The sequence below is a fragment of the Rhinichthys klamathensis genome, unplaced genomic scaffold (genome assembly GCF_029890125.1).
Source record: "Rhinichthys klamathensis goyatoka isolate OS25496 unplaced genomic scaffold, OSU_Roscu_1.1 h1tg000247l_1, whole genome shotgun sequence".
Lineage (NCBI taxonomy): Eukaryota > Metazoa > Chordata > Actinopteri > Cypriniformes > Leuciscidae > Rhinichthys > Rhinichthys klamathensis.
In genome coordinates, this window is record NW_026606769.1 from 1797860 (window position 1) to 1820645 (window position 22786).

The following is a 22786-nucleotide window of genomic DNA, read 5'->3' on the forward strand; positions in this document are numbered from 1 at the left end:
GATTACTTGGTCAACATACCCTTTTAAATTGCAATGGGATTTGTGGTGCTGGTTTCGGTTGGCCACGATTCCTATTCCTGTGTAGACAACCACTGTTCCTGGTGGCCTTGGGAGTGAGGTCAAGTGCGATCGGTCGGTCGGACCATGTAATTACCGCTTATGCCTATGGATGCCGCTAAACACAACTAAACGGAGATATTCATTTTTTCAAAGCAATAGTTTTAACAGTTTTACAGATGTTATCGCGGGCCGCCAGAAATGTTTCGGCGGGCCGCCATTGGCCCGCGGGCCGCACTTTGAGAACCTATGATATATATGGACATCAGCATTGTCCTGAGTTTCTGTGAACCATGTTTGTATGTTTGTCCCGTCATCAGAATACGTGGCGCTGTACACTTACGAGAGCCCCGAGCGTGGAGACCTGACCTTCACTGAGGGAGACACCGTCCTGGTATCAGAGAGAGAAGGGGAGTGGTGGAGAGGCAGCATCGGAGACAGATCAGGAGTCTTCCCCTCCAATTACGTCAAGCCAAAAGAGACTGATGTAATTTAATCTTTATATTCAGGGATACTGGCATTTATACATGTTGTTTGTTGTGATATAACTTTTATTTTATTTTCTTATTAGACTTCAAGTCTCTCTGGTAAACCTGGAATGCTAGTGAAGAAACCAGGTGGGTAACAGTGTAACGTTCTATGACAGCATTAAAATCATAGTAATTAATGTATAGTGATCTAAACCTATAGCATGCTATTTTGTTTGTAGAAGTGGCCCAGGTGACCACTGCACACACTGCTGCAGGAGCAGAGCAGTTAAATCTTTCTCCTGGCCAGCTCATCCTCATCCTCACCAAGAACCCCTCCGGCTGGTGGCTCGGGGAACTGCAGGTGAGTGAGCTGTTTATGCACAGACATTAAATGAGTCATTTTCCACACTTTTGTAGCATTTACCCCCCTGAAATCCACTTACGTTAATCAAGGTACTAAAATCGCAGTTTAAGTCATAAGACATCTAAAATGTATTTCCATGATATGTCCCCAACTGGATAATTGTCATTTTTGTACATGTATTTTGCAAACAAACTAATAAAAAAATTACTTTGATAGACAGACAGCTAAAAATGGTCTCTTTGTCTCTTCAGGCCAGGGGGAAGAAGCGTCAGAAGGGCTGGTTCCCTGCTTCGCATGTCAAGCTCCTGGGCTCAAACAGCGGCAAATCTACACCTGCATCTGCTGCTAGTGAGAAACAGCACAAAATATCCAGGGTTGATTTATTTCTGTGTATCTCTCCTTATAGCTCTCTCTGTCCTTCCTCTCTCTAGTCGGCCAAGTCATCGCCATATACGACTACACCGCAGCGAACGAGGACGAGCTAAGCTTCTCGAAGTGTCAAATCATCAATGTGCTGGACAAAAGCGATCCTGACTGGTGGAAAGGAGAACTCAATGGGGTCACAGGCTTGATTCCTACCAACTATGTGAAATTGACCACCTCAGATTCTGACCCCAGTCAGCAGTGTAAGTAGAGACCCATAAACAGACTGTTTTTGAATTATTGTGCAAGCTATTGATTGCCTTTACGTTTCTTTTGAAAGTTAACTTGGGCTTTTATTCATACTTCATATTATTAAAAAATATATATATTGTTGCAGTTTATGCTGCTTGTATTGTATTTATGACAGTGTATTACAGTTTTATTTTTATTACAATGACATTAGTTTATAATTTAGTGTAATTATCAATAGTGTTATTTTATAGTGCCTTTCTGGTTCATTTTATTTTTGGGGGTTATAGTAGAAAGTATTTTTTCCAGTCATTTACAGGTGGACATGTAGTATCTAATGTTAGACTTTTCTTTTCCCTTCTCCAAAATTAGCTACATTCATTTGTCACACATTCTTTTCCCCTTCCACTTTTTTCTTCTCATTTGTGTCCTTCTCTGTAGGGTGGTAACACCTTTCCCTCCCTTCGCCCATGAGAGACCCACTATCCCCCTCTCACAGTGGAGGTGGTCCTGCTGAAACCACCATTTACTCACCCAATCACCCTCCTTTATCTCTCCTTACCCATCTCATTTGTTTTAAACTAAAACAAGGCTTCTCATTCAATTGCATGGTAGTCTGGACCGATCCTAACCTATTTGTAGAGGGATAGTGAGTCTTTCTGTGGTGGTCATTTTTTTAATTTTCTTAAATTTTAATTTGCTTTAAAGTTTCTTATATGTGGCAGCTTAATTTATAAGATAGGACTTCACAGTAAAACTGTTGCACCTCAGTCATTTTAAGGGATGCTACATTTTTAAGGCATCTTACAAAGTGTGGAAGTGCCTCTGTATGTCATCGCAATCACACTTATGTTACACTTTACATACATTTTCTGGTTATTTTACAACTTAGTATTATTGATCTCCGGCTATTGAAGGCACTTTGACATTTTAAAGAACAAAGACCTGTCACTTTTTTGAGGCATTTTCACTTTGAATCTTTAGATGGTTTCCACTCTTTTGATTCATTTTATTTGTATTTAGTTTGTTTGAAATCAATGTAAAAACGAAGACAACTTGTATTACTGTCTGTGGTGTATTTAGTGGTATAGTTTATAGTTCTGCTGCTGCTGCTGCTGCTGCTATTTTAAGCACAATGCTTTCACCTTAGGTGGTATTGTTACATATTTACTGCGTTTTATGCCTTCTTTGTGCATGAATCGCTTCTGTATACAGATTTGTTAATATTATACAGGAAGCTATGCAAGTAGTTGTGAAACTGTGGACGAATGTTTGCCTTAATATCATTTTATTGGATGTTGTTAATAATTATTCAAATATTTCAAATACTTTGGGTCTTGTACTTATTTGATTTGAAGAAATCTAGACATTAAAGTCTTTTGAAAAAAATAAACGTCGTCCCTTTTAATTTTTGTAATATAAGAGTTCAGTGCCAATGTAAAAAAAAAAACATACTTCCAGATACACATTTAAAAAACAAAACAAAAAAAACATAGCCCATAAATATTCCAACTTGTATCATCTATTGTAAAATATAAACATGTATTGAAATGGTATTTTTTGATCATTATTAATAGTAAATAAAAAACAAATAAAGTTAATGTCACCATGAAATCAAAATAGACAATTTATGGAATATTGCACTGTTTATTATAAATGATTTTTCCGTGCACATCATTATTATTATGATTATTATTTAATTCATGTGCCCTCCATAATCTTTAATCAAAATAACTTCCTCTTGCAATATCTCTTCTCCTCTCTGATGATGCGAGGGCAGGACAACCTGTCACTCACATGAGATCACAGCAATAGCAAACTACAACCATGCAATGATCCAATCGATGGAAAAATCCAGTCCTGTTCTACATTTGTCTTGTTCGAGAAGCCATTTCACTCAGATATACATCACAATAGGGAAGAAACGACTAACGCAACTTCCATTTTATGTAGACTTAAATAAATGATCAACAAATTAAAAGTTTTAAGTAAACATAAAAGAAACTGGCTATATTATCTCATATGAAACCTCCTCCATGAATTTCTGGGGACTTACTGACAGAATTAATCTCGCTAATCTTCACTGCCATCTAGTTATGGTTATCCTGCTGTTGTATTATGGGTGGAAACAGAATGAATAATCCTGCATGCTTGCAATATTCATAACAGTAAATGAGCAGGTTTTACTAAGAACAGCTCAAGAAAATGAGTGATCATTCAGGGGGTAAACTGCTGTTTTTGCGGCTATGGGATGTGAATGATGAAGACACCATGGATGGTCAAACGGACAGACCACCAGCAGGTAAGGATTCACTCGGGAGCAGTTTGGAGTGTCATTAATACACTGCGACTGACATTATTCTTCTTGGTTTTGAGTGTGTTTGGAGTAAGACTGTTGAAGGATCTCATGGATCCTCCAATTTGTGTGTTTTGTTGTGTTTTTGGGCTTCAAGCGTCTGGGTGAGTTCACCTGTACGGTTTTCTTATAGGGTGTGCTGACCAGACCACTTGGGATTCAACGAGCCCGCAGGAGAGGAAACGGCAAGGTTACATCCATGAGCTCATTGAAACTGAGGAGAAATACATAGAAGACCTACAGCTGGTCCTAGAGGTACACAATCATCTATTTTACATTCACATTTTATCCAAAGCAACTTTCGAAATGTAAAAAAAGCAATTTACCAAAAAGGCACCGACAGTTTTAGTTTGTGCCGCAATATCAAAAAGAGTAAACCAAAATGATGCAAAGCTTTATTTAACAAATATATATTTTTTTTTTAATTGTCATATGTTTTGATAATTTATTTAGTATATTTGTTAAGGAAATCTATACTTGTTTATTTATTAATTAAATTATTATGAATAATATTAAGCATTTTCTGCAGTTCATGGTCTTTCATTATGACTTTTAAAAAAATCATAAGCAGTGTAATAATGAAGTATAATAATTAATAATAGTGTTATAAAATGGTATTATACAAGAATTAGGTTTATTAAATAATTATTTTAAATAGGGGTGCACGATTCAGAAAATGTCACGATTCGATTCGATACCGATTTTTTGTCTCAAGATTCGATTCAAAATCGATTTTCGATTCAAAAACGATTCTCGATTCAAAAAACGATTCGCAGTATATAAATGTAGTTTACTTTTTCCTGTGATTGATTGCAGTAGACACAATTTAAAAGAAAAAAAACACAGCAAATTAAATGTAGTTTGATATTACTTTATATGACTTCATACAAAAATAAAAACTTCTGCAACTAAAAAGTGCAAAGTGCCAAGGTTTGGCCAGCTTACATTTAATTCAAGTTTAAAATAAAACTTCCAGACATAAAAATATCCAAATCATGTGTCATTAGTATCCCTTTGAAACAATCAATCATAATTTTTTTTAATTTTCTTGGAAAAGTGTGTGAAAAAGTGAGTTTTATGATCGGTCACAATTGTGACCGGTGGGATAATGTGTTGTATCAACCATTGGAGAGACTGAATATAGGTCTATAGGACCTGTGCAGTGTGTTTGTGTGTGCGTGTGCGTGTGCGTGTGTGTGTGTGTGTGTGTGCGTGCGTGTGTGTGTGGGGTTTGTGGTGTGCATGTGGGGTTTGTGGTGTGCGTGCGTGCGTGTGGGGTGTGTGTGTGTGTGGGGGGTGTCTGGTGTGTGTGTGTGGTGTGTGTGGGGTGTGTGGTTTGTGTGTGGGGTCTGTGGTGTGGTGTGCGTGGGGTTTGTGGTGTGCGTGCGTGTGGGGTGTGCGGTGTGTGTGGGGTGTCTGGTTTGTGTGTGTGGGGGGTGTGCGGGTGTGTGGTGTGTGTGTGGGGTGCGTGGGGTGTCTGGTGTCCGTGGGGTCTGTGGTGTGCGTGCGTGTGCGTTGTGTGTGTGTGGGGTGTCTGGTGTGTGTGTGTGTGGGGTCTGTGGTGTGTGGTGTGCGTGCGTGTGGGGTGTGCGGTGTGTGTGTGTGGGGGGTGTCTGGTGTGTGTGTGTGGTGTGTGTGGGGTGTGTGGTTTGTGTGTGGGGTCTGTGGTGTGGTGTGCGTGGGGTTTGTGGTGTGCGTGCGTGTGGGGTGTGCGGTGTGTGTGGGGTGTCTGGTTTGTGTGTGTGGGGGGTGTGCGGGTGTGTGGTGTGTGTGTGGGGTGCGTGGGGTGTCTGGTGTCCGTGGGGTCTGTGGTGTGCGTGCGTGTGCGTTGTGTGTGTGTGGGGTGTCTGGTGTGTGTGTGTGTGGGGTCTGTGGTGTGTGGTGTGCGTGCGTGTGGGGTGTGCGGTGTGTGTGTGTGTGGGGTGTCTGGTTTGTGTGTGTGCGGGTGTGTGGTGTGTGTGTGGGGTGTGTGGTGTGTGTGTGGGGTGTCTGGTGTCCGTGGGGTCTGTGGTGTGCGGTGTGCGTGCGTGTGCGTTGTGTGTGTGTGGGGTGTCTGGTGTGTGTGTGTGTGGGGTCTGTGGTGTGCGTGTGTGTGGGGTCTGTGGTGTGTGGTGTGCATGCGTGTGGGGTGTGAGGTGTGTGTGTGTGGGGTGTGTGGTGTGCGTGTGTGTGGGGTCTGTGGTGTGTGGTGTGCATGCGTGTGGGGTGTGCGGTGTGTGTGTGGGGTGTCTGGTGTGTGTGTGTGGGGGGTGTGCGTGTGTGTGGGATGTGTGGTGGTGTGTGTGTGGGGGGTGTGTGTGGGGTGTCTGGTTTGTGTGTGTGGGGGGTGTGCGGGTGTGTGGTGTGTGTGTGGGGTGTGTGTGTGGGGTGCGTGGGGTGTCTGGTGTCCGTGGGGTCTGTGGTGTGTGGTGTGCGTGCGTGTGCGTTGTGTGTGTGTGGGGTGTCTGGTGTGTGTGTGTGTGGGTTCTGTGGTGTGTGGTGTGCGTGCGTGTGGGGTGTGCGGTGTGTGTGTGTGTGTGTGTGTGGGGTGTCTGGTTTGTGTGTGTTTGTGCGGGTGTGTGGTGTGTGTGTGGTGTGTGTGTGGGGTGTGTGGTGCGTGGGGTCTGTGGTGTGCGGTGTGCGTGCGTGTGCGGTGTGTGTGTGTGGGGTGTCTGGTGTGTGTGTGTGTGTGGGGTGTGCGTGTGTGTGGGGTGTGTGGTGTGTGTGTGGGGTGTGTGGTGCGTGGGGTCTGTGGTGTGTGGTGCGCGTGTGTGTGGGGTGCGTGTGTGTGGGGTGCGTGTGGGTTGTGTGGTGTACGTGTGTGTGGGGTGTGTGGTGTGTGCGGGGTGCGTGTGTTGAGTGTGTGGTGTGCGTGTGTGTGCCTACCTGTAATTGCGTGTGTGTGTGTGTGTGTGTGTAAAATTAGGTAGAATTAGTTAGCTAGCTAGTCTTTGTGTGTGTGTGTGTGTGTGTGTGTGTGTGTGTGTGTGTGTGTGTGTGTGTGTGTGTGTGTGTGTGTGTGTGTGTGTGTGTGTGTGTGTGTGTGTGTGTCTGTGTCTGTGTGTGTGTGTGTGTGTAAAATTAGGTAGAAAGTTAGGTAGCAGCAGAAAGTAAGGTAGAACAGTTAGCCTATGTGTATTAGCATGTAGATACAATGGGTTATCCCACCGGTCACTATTGTTGCCGGTGACATGTTTGTAAGTTCTATGACCACATTAAACAAAGTTGAGTAATTGCCAATGCATATATCAATACTAGACACCTTAAACATGATGTGTATCAAAAATCTAAGTCCTATCTTTATGTTAACATGCTTTACTGATCTTTTCTTTGGGAGCTTTCTTGCTGCCATCCTCTTCTCTTGGCACAAACAGGAAATAAACAGCTCTGGTCATGTGACAATTTACAGTAAACATGTGACACTGCACATATTTCATTGAGACCCTTTATTATTTCAATATCTGTTGGAAATGCACTGATAGATCATTCAGTAACATTTTTATAGCCTTAGAAATGAAACATTTTTTTACGGTCACTATTGTGACCGGTGGGATTAAATGGGTTAAAGTGCTGTAGTCAGATCAAACAAACAATTATGCTAAATGTGGTTTAAGGACTACTTCAGCTACCAGGCTGACTGTTGAAATGTGAACTCGACTGGGCACATTGAACTTCCTAAAAATATATACTAATGTCGATAGAACCCTTGCGAAATTATTTTAAATAGATTAAAAAAAAGCCACCGCTACTGGTAACATCTATGGTTAGATTGATTTGTTTAGATCCAGTGAAGTCGTTCATAGGCGTAATTTGCGGGTATCTCCAGTTAACTAGCAGAGCATTTATTTAGTTCGCTATTAAATAAGAGATCTGTTGTTTTTGAAATCAAGCTGAGCGCTCGTTGCCGCTGCTATCAGTGTCATGGATACAGTGTTCTCTGTGGCTCGCGCAGTCTTCACTCGGACGCGCGCTTTAATCTATCGCCGTTGTGGAGACTCCGGTAAAATCACAAAATAAAATGCTCACAAACGTGATGAACATATTCGGTTTTGATGAGAGAGAGAAAACACTATACGAGTGTGGTTTTAGAACCCGTAACCTCGGACACGCTTGGCAACAGATCTACAGAACTCAAACATAAGATCTGCGGATCGATGCATTTATTCACGGGTTGAGCAGAGAGGCTGCACAGTTTGACCAGCGGGCGGCAAGAACTTGCAATGTATAACTATTTATCAGACCGGCCCTCGCAGCCTCGAAACACTACCGGACCACTGGTAAAAGTCCCGACTCATCCGATTGCCACTCCACCCGTGCACGCCATTAAAAAAAAAAAAAAATGAATCGATTTTTGGAATTCTATGAATCGATTCGAGGCGTGGCTTCTGTTTTTAAGGACAAATTTAAATGTCGACTTTTATCTACAAATAATTATTCTTGTTTTGAACTACAGCTATTTTTAATCGAGTTTACATGCCCTGTGTTATGTGCTGTTGTTTATCGTCCACCCAAATACAATAAGAATTTTATTCAAGAGTTTTCCGAATTTTTAGCTGATGTTGTCCCTAAGTACGACCAAATTTTTATTTGTGGTGACTTTAATATCCATGTGTGTTGTCCGTCTGATCTGTTGGGTACCGAGTTTAAACGACTTTTGTCCTCTTTCCAGTTAAATCAACTGGTGGACCGACCCACACATCTTATGGGACACAATCTAGACCTTATTATGTCTTATGGGCTCTCTATCTCCCTTACTGAAATATCTGAGACTGCTATCTCGGATCATTTCCCTGTTATTGTTGAATTTCCAGTCCTGCCTTCAATAGCCAGTAAGTCTAGTGTTTTGCCATGTTATCGTCGTATTCTCACCTCCTCAACGGCTGAAGAATTTACGGATATTTTTATGGACTCTGAATGTTATGTCTTTAGTGAATCTGATTATTCCATATGTTCTGATGGCATGCTTTCATTTTTTAATTCTACCTGTTCTGAAATTTTAGATGTTATTGCCCCTTATAAACACAGAGCTCCTAAGCTAAGAACAGATCCCTGGATAAATGATGCCACCCGCACCGCTAGGCAGCGCTGTAGACAAGCTGAGCGGAGATGGAAGAAGGACAAATTGTATGTGTCCTTGGAAATATTAAGGGGCTGTCTTCTTGATTATCAAGGGGCCGTAAGGGAAGCAAAATCCAAATATTTGTCAAGTGTTATCACTAATAGTGGGCATTGTCCGAGGGTGATGTTTAATACAATTAATTCTGTCGTAAACCCGCCTTCTTGTTCCCTGACGGATGCCTCAGTCTCCACTTGTGAGAATTTTCTTAGCTTTTTTATTAATAAAGTGGAGTCCGTCAGACAACTTACGACTAATAGCTCTGCAACTGACTCAGTTGTTGCGGCAACTCATTCCACTGTGCTTGAAGAGTTTGAGCCAGTCTCATTATCATTCTTTAACGAAGTAGTGCAACAAATGAAAAGTACAAACTGTCCCATGGACTTTATTCCAACTAAATTGCTAAAAGAGGTTCTTAGCACAGTTGGGCCTTTCTTGTTGGTATTTATTAATAAATGTCTTAGCTCAGGATCTGTCCCTGCTGAGTTCAAACATGCTGTGGTTAGGCCTTTTCTCAAAAAACCGAATCTGGATCCCTCAATTCTGTCTAATTTCAGACCAGTTTCTCACTTGCCTTTTCTGTCAAAAGTTTTAGAAAAAGTTGTTTTTTTCCAATTACATTCTTTTTTAGAAAATAACTCTATGTTTGAGAAATTTCAATCAGGATTTAGATCGCGCCATAGTACTGAGTCTGCACTGTTAAAGGTACACAACGATATTGCCCGGTTTGTTGATTCTAAGAGCCCCGTTATTTTAGTGCTTCTCGATCCCACGGCGGCCTTTGATACAGTGGACCATGCAATCCTTCTGTCTCGCCTTAATCACTATGTTGGCATTAAGGGTACTGCGTTTCAGTGGTTTTCGTCTTATTTGACTAATAGAACCTATTCTGTAGTGATTGGGAATTCGTCCTCTTCTACTACTTCTCTTTCCTGCGGGGTGCCACAAGGCTCTATTCTCGGACCAGTTTTATTTTCACTCTATATGCTGCCCCTTGGGTCCATCATAGCCAGGCATAACATAGCTTATCATTGCTATGCTGATGATTTGCAGATTTATTTGCCGATGAGTCCAACAAATAGTGATGCATCTGGGTCACTAATTGATTGCATTGACGACATTAAATTATGGTTAGGAAAAAACTTCCTTAATTTGAATGAAGATAAGACCGAATATATTTTATTTGGCGAGTCTGCAAACGCTGACCCAAATACAGTAATTTCAAAACTTAGACCGACTGTGAGAAATCTCGGTGTGACTTTTGATAGTAGCCTTAAATTTGACAAACAAATTGACAGCGTGGTAAAAGCAAGTTTTTTTCAACTACGCCTATTGGCCAAGGTCAAACCATTTTTAAATCGTTCGGATCTTGAGAAAGCTATTCATGCTTTTATTAGCTCAAGACTAGACTATTGTAACGCACTCTACGTGGGAGTTTCACAGTCCTCGCTCAGGCGCCTTCAGCTGGTGCAGAACGCAGCAGCTCGCCTTTTAACTAATACACGCAAACGTGAGCATATAACTCCTATTCTTTCTTCACTCCACTGGCTTCCTGTTTCTTTTAGAGTAGATTTTAAGATTTTATTGTTTGTTTTTAAAGCTCTCAACGGCCTTGCTCCACCTTACGTAACTGAGATGCTAACTTTGCGAGAGTCAAACAGGAATCTTAGATCAACAACTCAACTCTTGTTGGAAGTCCCAAGGACAAGGTACAGACTCTGGGGTGACCGGGCCTTTTCTGTAGCTGGGCCAAGACTTTGGAACAAGCTACCTGCCGACTTACGAATAACCACAGATTTAGGCCGTTTTAAAGCGAAGCTTAAGACTTATTTATTTAGATTGGCTTTTGTATCGTAGCATTGGTTGAGTCATTCTGTGTTTTCTTTTCTTTTCTTTTTTGTTTTCTTTGTTTTCTTTGTGACATACATTTATTATATATCTTGATTATATATTTTATTTTTATATTTTGCTTTGTATTGTTGTTGTTGTTTTTGGAAAGCACTTTGGTTCACCTTGAGTGTTGTAAAGGGCTGTATAAATAAATGTTGATTGAAATGTTGATTGATTGATTCTGAATCGGTAAAGATTGAATCGCGATTCAAATGTGAATCGATTTTTTTGCACACCCCTAATTTTAAATTATTTAATAAGAATTATTTAAATACATTACTTTTTATGACTGCAAAATCACGCAGCAGTGCTTTTTGTGTCATATTTGATTTAAATGTGTTTTTTTTTTTTTTTTTTTTTTTTTGGGATGATAAAATATTTACTTCCTTGTCTCTTTTAAGGTCTTCTACAAGCCCATGTCTGAATCAGGCCGTCTCACTGAGGCTGAAATGAACATGATATTTGTCAACTGGAGGGAGCTTATCCAGTGCAGCTCCAAGATGCACAAGTATGTGAGGTTAACTTGAAAATAGTTTTTCTTTTTCCAGTGTGCAGCGTATCATGCATGATGTGTGTATTGGCAGGGCCCTGAAGACAAGGAAAAATACCGGAGGAGACAAAATGCCTGTTCACATGATCGGGGACATCCTGGCCTCTGAGTTGTCACACATGCAGGCCTACATCCGCTTCTGCAGCTGCCAGCTGAATGGTGCCGCGCTGCTGCAACAGAGAACCGACCAGGAGCCAGACTTCAAAACTTTCCTTAAGGTAGCCACACATACTTCACTTGCAACGGCTAAAAAGACAAATGTTAAAATACACATAAAATAACCTGAAAATCTTCATTTAAAAACTTAATTTAGATTTTCCAGAGGTTATTATTCCAACTTAATAAAACCTCAATTTGAATTTTTGGTTAAAAAATGTACCTAGTTAATCTCACTATTTAATATTTTTTCAGAAAATTGCAACAGACTACCGTTGTAAAGGAATGCCTTTGTCCAGCTTTTTACTCAAACCTATGCAACGAATCACTCGCTACCCTCTCCATATTAAAAATGTGAGTACTGTGAAAATAACGTTTTATTTTTCTACAGCTCTCATCTTAGATATTGATAGTGAAATCAAATGATTAGTGTGTTTTTTTAACCAATACGTGTGTGTATTTGTGTCCAGATGTTGGAAAGTACTCCAGAGACTCATGTGGACCATATTCAGCTGCTAGAGGCTTTGGAAAAGGCAGAGCTGCTGTGCTCTCAGGTGAACGAGGGCGTCAGGGAGAAGGAGAACTCCGACAGGCTGGAGTGGATCCAATCACATGTGCAGTGTGAAGGCATCATAGAGGTCAGAAAGCACGCCGTTTAGTCATGTGACATTTGAAATGGTTTCTATATCATCTTTTTTTCTGATACAAGAAGTCGCTGATGATTAAAACATGCTTTGCAAGATCGATCATAGGCTGACGTCTGAATATACAGACGTTTAATAATTATTATTATTATCAATGTTGAAAACAGTTATGCTACTTAATATTTAAGTATAGTATTAAATAAAATAGAATTTTTGTAACATTGTAAATCTCTTTTATCTTATACTTTCTGAATAAATAATTTCTTTGAAAAAATAATAATAAATATAGCTGCGAGCAGCGATTACGGGCCCAAGCCGGTGGCACCGCAACCCTGGTGCACCAGGGTGGCGGTACCGCCGGCTTTGGCCCTTCATCGCTGCTCGCAGCTATATTTATATATTTATATATATATATATATAAAAAGCCGGTGGCACCGCCACCCTGGTGCCTTTAGGGTTATTGTGCACGAAGTGCAAAAACGTAACCCTGCTTTGACTGTCTTTTGACTGATTTTTAGATACTAATATAGTATCTAATGAATAAGTACTAGTATCTTTTAAAAGCTACTAGTCCCTAAGGAATAGGCATTAGTATCTAAAGAATAGGCACTAGTACCTAAAGAATAAGCACTAGTCGCTAATGAATAAGTACTAGTACTTAATGGAATAGATACTAGTATCTAAAAAATAAGTACTAGTAGCATGAAAACAGAGACTAGTAGGTTAAAATGATTAAATGTTAAAACGGCTTGCCATATTGGCTCAGAGAGAGAGAAAATGACCTTTTAGATACTAGTACCTATTAATAGATACTAGTATTTATTCAATAAATACTAGTACCAAGTCATTAGATACTAGTACCTATTAAATAGATACCAGTACTTATTCATTAGCTACTAATACGTATTCAAAAGAATATCTAAAGAATAAGCACTAGTATCTAAAGAATAGGCACTAGTACTAAAGATTAAGCACTAGTCGCTAATGAATAAGTACTAGTACTTAATGGAATAGATACTAGTATCTAAAAAAAGTACTAGTAGCAAGAAATTAGAGACTAGTAGGTTAAAATGATTAAATGTTAAAACGGCTTGCCATATTGGCTCAGAGAGAGAGAGAGAGAGAAAATGACCAAGGAAAACAAATATATTGTTCTGAAAGAGAGAGATTTTTTTTTCTTAGCCCACACTTTTATTAGGTCAGTGACAAAACCCCATCATTGCATCATCTCACCAACAATCAACACAGCAAAACGCACGCACTCACACGCACACACACACACACACACACACACACACACGTGTCAAGTCACTTACATTTTAGATGCAATATTGACTGTTCTTCTGTTTCAGCAGCGAAAATAGTTAAACAAAGATCACAGCAGAACCATTGCATCTCACAGCAACGTGTTTTCTCATTACTGAATGATTCAGCATTTTGAACAAATTGGTTGACTCAAAGATTCAATGACCAATCCATAAACATCTGTCTCATTCATGAATGACTCAGTCGTTCAAACGAATCGTTTGAACGAATGAATCAATGACCCGCTCATTAAGACGGTCGCCTGGCGACACCTAGTGACGGTTTAGTGTTATTTGATTATACACTCAAAATATTCCACAACAAATCCTTTAAATTTAATGATATTCAGAACAGAACACGAATAAAAAAATTACTATAATAAAGCCAAAACGAAATAATTTAAAACAAAAGTAAAAGTAAGTGGTGTTAGGCTCACGTAAATCTCTCTTTAGAATCTAAATGTTGCAACATTTGCGATGTATTTGGATGCTAAACTATTCTTTATTACAGGCTTTGTACTTCACTCACGTTCCAATATCGACGGAAAAAATCATCCTCTTCACTTGTGCAAAAATGTGCTTGGAAAAATCACAGTGGAGCGGTGCTTACTGTGAATGATACAAATTGTACTACTGACTATTTCAACATAGCAGTGTAATTTGTATATGTTAGGTTGAATGTTTTATTATTGTGTGTGTGTGTGTGTGTGTGTGTGTTTGTGTGTGTGTGTGTGTGTGTGTGTGTGTGTGTGTGTCAGTGTGTGTGTGGGGGTCTGGGTGGCTCAGCGCGATTGAACAGTGAAACATACTCCGTCATTTTCTTCATACAGGACATCATTCAAACGTCAAAGTGTTTACTTATATTTGTGTACACTCGCAATAAAACACAACATTGTGTTTTTGTTAAATAAATTAAAGTAATACGTCCCCCGAAATGGCGCTAATTTTAAAATGAAACTAAAATGCTCACGGCTGCACGGGCATTCATAACTCTGCGCGCCCACGGTGAGGGACGAGCAGAACAGAGCGAACGTTGTTTAGTTCATTCCTACTTCCATAGGAATTAATTGAAAAAGCTCACTCTACTCTGCACCATTATTAATGAATTGTGCAGACGTCCTTATTTTACTTTCGCTTTTTACCTGATTTTGAACACAAGAGGGCAGTATAACACTATGTATGATTTGGAAAAAAAAAATTTTTGACTAAACAACCATTCTGGCTGTTTTTAAACTTAAACATTATTCTCTAATTGCTCTCACCATGCCCGTTTCTGAAACTCTGCACATGTCTACTGTCTAATAAATGTGATGTGTCTGTCGGGTTTCATGCAATTTCAAGTATGTTAAGAGTCTCAAAAGCATCAACAAAGAATAATAAAGTTTGATGCGTTGCCACGGCAACAGTATCTAAGATATCAATAATCCTTTCTCAGGTCTACATCTGCCGTGTGTCTACATTATACACATAAAGTTTGAAGCAAATTGGGTAAAAATAAGAGGGTGATTTCAAAGCCTTTAGGAAGTGACACACTTCCTGCTGCCAGTTGGTGGCGCTATAACTTTGACTCACAATAGTCACATCCATGTGATCGGACTCTTACAGCGAACACACTGCTGAAGTTTCATCAAGATCAGTTAATGTATGCAGAAGTTATAACACACTTCCTGTTTCCTTTATTCGCCATAAATTCGTTTCCTCGCCACGGCCAAACCGTTCGAGATATCAAAAATCCCCTGGCAACTTTTCATCCTCAATGTCTTGACTTCATGCTGACCGAGTTTCGTGGCGATTGGTTGAATTCTCTAGGAGGAGTATATCGAATTCCAGGGGCATACGCTTCCAAACAAACCATAATAGCCGACTTTCTGTTGGGCTGGGGTAAAAAGTAAAAGTACAAAGGATATATGAATCGATGAGATCTATATGTGTACCGAGTTTCATATTATTACATTCAAGCGTGTTTGATTTATGGACCAAGTTTTCGGACCCTGTTCCAGGGGGCGCTGTCGAGCCCCCCTGCCACGCCCGGGTACCAGCTTCAGCCCGGCCCTGATGGCCGCGGGTTCTGACCCGTGTGCAAAGTTTCAAGAGTTTTTGAGCATGTTAAGGGCCCCAAAAGTGCGCTGAGAGTCTCAAAAGTATCCAAAAAGAATATTAAAGTTTGATGCGTTGTCACGGCAACAGCATCTAAGATATCAACAATCCTTTCACAGGTCTACATCTGGCGTGTGTCTACATTATACACATCAAGTTTGAAGCAAATCGGGTAAAGCCTGTTTGATTTATGGACCAAGTTTTCGGACCCCGTTCCAGGGGGCGCTGTCGAGCCCCCCTGCCACGCCCGGGTACCAGCTTCAGCCCGGCCCTGATGGCCGCGGTTTCTGACCCGTGTGCAAAGTTTCAAGAGTTTTTGAGCATGTTAAGGGCCCCAAAAGTGCGCTAAGAATCTCAAAAGTATCCAAAAAGAATATTAAAGTTTGATGCGTTGTCACGGCAACAGCATCTAAGATATCAACAATCCTTTCACAGGTCTACATCTGGCTTGTGTCTACATTATACACATCAAGTTTGAAGCAAATAGGGTAAAGCGTGTTGGATATATGGACCAAATTGTCTGACCCGTTCAAGGGGGCGCTGTCGAGCCCCCCTGCCACGCCCGGGTACCAGCTTCAGCCTGGCCCTGATGGCCGCGGGTTTTGTCCCGTGTGCAAAGTTTCAAGAGTTTTCGAGCACGTTAAGAACCCCAAAAGTGCCCGAAAGCATAAAAAAGCATGAAAAAGCTTAAAAAAAGGAATATTAATGTTTGATGCATTGCCATGGCAACAGTATCTAAGATATCAATAATCCTTTCACAGGTCTACATCTGGCGTGTGTCTACATTATGCACATGAAGTTTGAAGCAAATCGGGTAAAAATAAGAGGGTGATTTAAAAGCATTTTGAAAGTGACACACTTCCTGCTGCCAGTTGGTGGCGCTATAACTTTGACTCACAATAGTCACATCCATGTGATCGGGCTCTTACAACGAACACACTGCTGAAGTTTCATCAAGATTAGTTAATGTATGCAGTAGTTATAACACACTTCCTGTTTCACGTTTCTCGCCATAATTTCGTTTACTCGCCACGGCCAAACCGTTCGAGATATCAAAAATCCCCTGGCAATTTTTCATCCTCAGTGTCTTGACTTCATGCTGACCGAGTTTCGTGCCGTGTGTTTGAATTCTCTAGGAGGAGTATTTCACATTCCATTGCATGTGTTTTCCAAACAACCCTTAATAGCCGACTTCCTGTTGGGCTGGGGTAAAAAGTAAGAGCATGAAGTATATATGAACCGATGAGATCTATATGTGTACTGAGTTTCATATTATTACATGCAAGCGTGTTTGATTTATGGACCAAGTGTTCAAACCCCGTTCCAGGGGGCGCTGTCGAGCCCCCCTGCCACGCCCGGGTACCAGCTTCAGCCCGGCCCTGATGGCCGCGGGTTCTGAGATGTGTGCAAAGTTTCAAGAGTTTTCGAGCACGTTAAGGCCCCCAAAAGTGCCCAAAAGGTAGTAAAATAATAATAATAATAATAATAATAATAAATAATAATCCTTAGGAAAACAATAGGGCCTTCGCCTTTTCAAGGCTTGGGCCCTAATAATCTTACTGGCCTAGACCTTTGAATGGTAGTGTAAAATATTCTGAGGGCTGATTGGCTGAAAGACTTTGGCTTAGATTTTCATATATAATGCTTTGAAGGTAGAAGTAGATTTCTTACTTTTCTGTTTTCTGTCACTTGTCTAGAATCTGACCTTCAACTCTCTAACCAACTGCCTGGGTCCTCGTAAATTGCTGCACAGCGGGAAGGTGTTTAAGACCAAGAGCAATAAGGAGTTATACGCCTTTCTGTTCAACGACTTTCTGCTGTTTACTCAAGCTGTCAGGCAGTTCACATCCTCAGGAACGGACAAGCTCTTCAGCCCCAAATCCAACACCCAGTACAAGATGTATAAGACGGTAGGCTTCCACTCCTCCCTATAGAGTAGTATTCTTTTTATTGTCACACTCTGCGACCCACTCAAAGCGGACTTGTGACCCTCTTTTGGGTTGCAACCCACCATTTGAGAAACACTGGTTTAATGTGTATATTTGTGTTCCCAGCCTGTGTTCCTCAATGAAGTTCTGGTGAAGCTTCCGTCAGATCCGTCCAGTGATGAGCCCGTCTTCCACATTTCCCACATAGATCGTGTGTACACACTGAAGACCGAGAACATTAACGAGAGGTCAGTTTCAGCGATCACTCTTTTTATCAGCCTTATCAGCAATCCACTATTTACTGCATACATCGGATGTTTTATGAACCTTTCATGGAATGTTGTTATCGGCACACTGTACGAGAAGGGGGGGGGGGGATAATTTCGCTACTGAAATTACACTGCAAGAGTAACTGACAGAATTTTAATGCAAATTATTGGATCTGCTTCTAGGAAACTATACATGAGTTTTCATTATGCCACAAAATGTTTAACATCTGCCTAATATCCTGCTAGGACTGCATGGGTTCAGAAGATCAAAACAGCATCAGAAGGATTCCTTGAGACGGAGAAGAAAAAACGGGAAAAGGCCTATCAGTGTAAAAACAATTTTTGGGAACATTAAATATGACTACTCGCTTACTATTTACACAACCGTCCAAAGGTTTGGGTAATGTTTTTTTAAGGAAATAAATACTTAATTATGCAATTAAATTGATCAAAAGTGACAGTAAAGACATTTACAATGTTACAAAAGATTTCTATTTTATGCTGTTCTTTTGACCTTCCTATTCATCCTGTAAATAGGGTTTCATGGTTTCCACAAAAATATTTTGCAGCACATTTGTTTTGAGTATTGATGATAATAATAAGAAATGTTTCTTGAGCACCAAATCAGAGTATTAGAAGGATTTCTGTTGGAAAATAATGGCTGCTGAAAATTCAGCTTTGCCTTCACAAGAATAAATTATATTTTAAGATATAAGCAAATAGAAATGTTCTTTAAATTATATGATTTTTTTTTTCACAATATTACTGGGTTTTTTTTTTACTGTGTTTTTGATCAAATAAAGGCAGCCATGGTGAGCATAAGAGACTTCTTTCAAAAACTTTTTTTTTTTGAACGGTAGTGTATGTCATGGTCTTAAAAATGTAAACAATAATTACAGCAGGTTGCCCAAGTTCATGTTTTTATACTTTTTTACAGCTCGATCAATGAAGGCAAGTGGAATTGGTCGCCTGCTTGTCACCGTCTTGGAGGCAACGGAGCTAAAATCCTCCAAACCAAATGGTGATTTCATTAAAAAAACATATATATGTATATATATATTCTAAATATATGCATTAATGTTCCATAACATCTTATAGTATATTAATCATTTTTGTATTTGTTTGTTTTTTTAGGAAAGAGTAATTCATATTGTGAAGTGACCATGGGTTCTCAGGGCTTCACTTCCCGAACCATCAATGACACTCCCAACCCCAAGTGGAACTTCAATTGTCAGTTTCACATTAAAGATCTGTATCAAGATGTCCTTTGCATTACGATATATGAGAGGGAGCAATTTTTACCAGATGGTCAGTATAAAAATAGCGAGTATAAGACTTGTTTCTTAAATTATATCATTTAATTAGTCTTAAACGGATCTCTTAATATTTTAACATGTATAATTACACTTTTCCTAAACTGTCATTGTTCCACTTCCCTTTCTCCCTCTATAGACTTCTTAGGTCGCACTGAAGTACCTGTAGCCACTATTAAGAAAGAGCTTGAGAATAAAGGTCCGTCCACCAGGAGGCTGCTGCTTCACGAAGTTCCCACTGGAGAGGTTTGGGTTCGGCTTGACCTGCAGCTGTTTGACCACAAAGCTCCCAAATGACGAGAGAAAATAACCCTTCAAAACGGCATTTCAAGCACAGCGTCTCACCACTAACTCGAGATCAAGACTGACCTTTGCCTTAAGATGCTCTCTAATTCTGTGGAACATACTAATGAATATGTGATGATGGGGAAGACAAGTTAGCCTTCACAACTTTGCCAAGTTTAGCTTTTTATCAAGTGACAGGAATGAAAAGGAAAATTTGAGGTTTGTTTTATTGCCTAAATAATTTACCACTGGATGCAGAGATATCTCAGGACCTATATTGTGCTTCAAATATACTGTCTTTTATTGCTGTATTGAAAGCTATGTTTGTTATAATCGAAATTTGCCTAGATCTGAAGTTAATGAGAACTTTTTTTTTTAACTTGAATTTTTTTCATCAGGAACACTTAACCAAGTGGTGTTGTTTTAATTCATTATCTGTCTATCTTACCTGCCAATTCTTCCATTTAACTTCACCGTTATAGAATTAATTTGCACCAGAAAATTGATCCTCTTTAAAATCTTATAACAGCTTATTTGTCTGTGTAACAAGAAAGGAGCTTATTTTGCAGAGCTTACTAGTTTTTAATTTACGAAGGTACAAATGATGTGATTAACAAGGGATGATCGGTTAAAGTTCTAATAACTTGATTTGTGTGTGCTTGACTGAGTTTTATTTATGTTAATTTATGCGTCTTGGACTATCTGCACATTTTACGCTGCCCAGTGCCCAGTATATCTGGATTGCCATAAAGCATTCAGATAAGGTCTTAATATTGTATATTTTTGCTAAGTTGAAGTAGTATGAATGTTCATTCAAGAGGCTGAGTCACTGAGTTTGTCTTTTAGGTTTATTTGTTTTAGGTTTATTTGTTTTAGTTTTAAATATACATGTAATAAAGTTCGTTGAATATTCTGCAAATGTTTGTTTTTCTCCCACTCCATTTTTCATTTCTCTCTCTTTCTAGGTTTTGTTCTTCATTGTATTCGTTTTGGAGGGAAAAAGCTCTAGTATTGTATTGTACGAAAGGCCTCTAAGCACAAATATGCACACAAAAAAATCAGGTTTCAGATACAAATAAAAATAATTTAAAATGTTAAGAATAATGGGTGATTTTGTTCAAAGCAGATTACATATTTTATCAACTTTAAGAGCATTTAGTTTATTTTTTACTTTATAAAATACATATTCAAACGCCCACTCATGAATATTAATTAGGGATCGCAAATGTTTATTGGTAACCTTGGAGCTTCTGTTCATATTCATGAGTCCGACGGTTGTTAAGGGTGACCGAACCGCTGAGTTTTCGACATATAGCTAACAAACATTTTGGGGACTGTTGTTGAAGTAATTTGAATATGAACCCATTTCCAAAGTTATTAGAAGAGGGTCTCATTAACACGAAACATGTAGAGGGTGCAGTGATACTTGTGGCTAAAACAGGCGACCTAACGGCTGCGTCCAATTTTACAGTAAGTTTACTGCAAGTCTGGGTACTCCTAACAGATAAACATGTTATTTGAAGTTTTATCTATAATATTTGTTAAGGACAAATAGGCCATTTAGTTGAATCAGTTTAATGTCTTCAAACAGGTCTGTCCAGAACAAACACAGATGTTGATAGACTCGTTCAAACACTTGGATGTAACGAGGCAGAGAGGACTCCATTTCAGGAACAAGTTATACACCTGCGTGCGTGCTGACAAACACTCAATATATACAAAATGTGTAAGTAACACACTATATATACTCTACATGTTTAATTAAACCTGCTCAAAATAACACATTTTTGTTTGTTGCTGTCTCCGGACAGTAACGTTAGCAGCTATATTAACAACTCCGGTTTCCCAATTGTTTACTTTACAACCCTCAAAAAACATAAAAGTAACTTTAATTTGGAAATTAAAAAGAGGTATGTATAATTTTTATATATATATATATATCTTGAAGGTAGGGTAGGCAAAAAAAAAATTATAAATACTTTTTGTTATACTGGTGTACTGTTATACTAAACACTAAACATATCTTCTGTGGAAGTCTCAGGACCATTTTTTTTTTTCCCCAATCATTGCATTCGGTCTGAATACTATGTCCTTTCAACATGTATTTCCATACCTCTGCCCACGCAGACATCACGTCATTGTAGACAAGACCGTGCCCGAGTGCCACAAACAGCAGCCGCCTTTTACAGTTCCTCCTGAGGCTACGTCTACATTAAACCGGATATATTTGAAAATGGTGTTTTCATTTCAAAACGCTCTCTATCCATATTGGCGTTTCCAAGCGTTTTCCAAAAGTTTCTAATTCACACTAAGATGTCAGAAAATGCTCAATTCACCTTACTGCATAAAAGTTCACTGAGATGATACAGACGGAAAAAGACAATCAATATCTCATGTTATTCTTCTGGCAGGATCATTTTATTTAGCAAAATATCTCACCATTCACTGATGCGTCCAGGTCGCACTCAGTCAACATTGTATGTTTGGTCTAAAAAACCCCGCAACTGCTCTCATGTTTTGCCGCAGGACAGCAATTGCGAGTAAATTTGTGACATGAAGATGGTACAAAGTAACATATCTTTAGCAACAGCGTGAAAGTGAATACCACATTACAGGCACAATAGCGGTATAAACACATATCTATCGGTTCAACATGCGTCACATGACTAAACATCCGTCATTGTTTTCAAATGCCTCAGTTTTCGTTTTCACAGTCCACGCTACAATGCAAAAACAGCGTTTTCAAAATTTATCCACTTGGGAAGCTCAGTTTTCAAAATTAAGAGATGGCAACCCGTGACGTTCTGCCTGGAACTGTTCATATCCTCAGACTGCTCTGCTCGCTCATGTCTTTTAGAGGAGGCATGGCTTTTGGGAGCGCTCTGAAGAAAGGGTGGAATCTGATGCTTTCAAAGCTAGCTTGCTATTGCTAGCTTCTCTGGAATTACCTACCCTACCTTTAATAAATCCAGAGATAAAAAAAAATATATGCATATGAATTGTATATAACCACATCATCACTTTTTCATTCACTGATTTTTCTTTATTTTCTTTGTTTAGGAAGGACATGGCCTGATATTGGTGAGAACTGCACTGTATGTGATTGTTGCTACATACTCACAGAGCATGTATCCAAGTATCTGTGTGGAAGCAGTTGAGAAACTAGGTAAGCTAAAATTCTAAAGCTAAAGTAACTTTTCTGCTTTGGTTAAATGTTTTTGATCATAGTTTCTGCATGTATTTTAGCCGGGTATCTGAGTGAAAAGGGAAAATGAAGCTCATCGTATCAGATCTGAAGAGGTGAAGAAGCTGTTCAGTGTGATTGTAGTAGTACTGACGAGAAACTATAAACTGTACTCAATCCGTTAGCTACAGGAACACAAAGGTAGGTTTTAG

The 22786-nt window shown here is 39.6% G+C and overlaps 2 protein-coding genes across 4 annotated transcripts in view; both read left to right on the forward strand.

The window, feature by feature from the left end:
* Positions 1-19615, forward strand: part of itsn2b (intersectin 2b) — a 47810-nt gene extending 28195 nt beyond the window's left edge. For all 3 annotated transcript variants that reach the window (XM_056266396.1, XM_056266398.1, XM_056266397.1), the window contains 16 exons: positions 378-544; positions 629-674; positions 767-888; positions 1143-1239; positions 1323-1517; positions 3993-4114; positions 11246-11352; positions 11429-11612; positions 11806-11904; positions 12021-12188; positions 17293-17505; positions 17650-17771; positions 18039-18121; positions 18730-18813; positions 18927-19100; positions 19245-19615. In XM_056266396.1, the coding sequence (XP_056122371.1) occupies positions 378-544; positions 629-674; positions 767-888; positions 1143-1239; positions 1323-1517; positions 3993-4114; positions 11246-11352; positions 11429-11612; positions 11806-11904; positions 12021-12188; positions 17293-17505; positions 17650-17771; positions 18039-18121; positions 18730-18813; positions 18927-19100; positions 19245-19402 (2141 nt within the window). In that variant the 3' untranslated portion in view covers positions 19403-19615. The remainder of the gene's footprint in view (positions 1-377; positions 545-628; positions 675-766; positions 889-1142; positions 1240-1322; positions 1518-3992; positions 4115-11245; positions 11353-11428; positions 11613-11805; positions 11905-12020; positions 12189-17292; positions 17506-17649; positions 17772-18038; positions 18122-18729; positions 18814-18926; positions 19101-19244) is intronic.
* A 993-nt stretch (positions 19616-20608) lies between these two features.
* On the forward strand, positions 20609-22786 carry pfn4 (profilin family member 4). Its single transcript, XM_056266330.1, has 4 exons — positions 20609-20860; positions 20982-21116; positions 22451-22556; positions 22637-22786. Exons 1-4 carry the CDS (start codon positions 20747-20749, stop codon positions 22663-22665), a joined length of 384 nt encoding a protein of 127 aa, XP_056122305.1. The 5' UTR covers positions 20609-20746; the 3' UTR covers positions 22666-22786.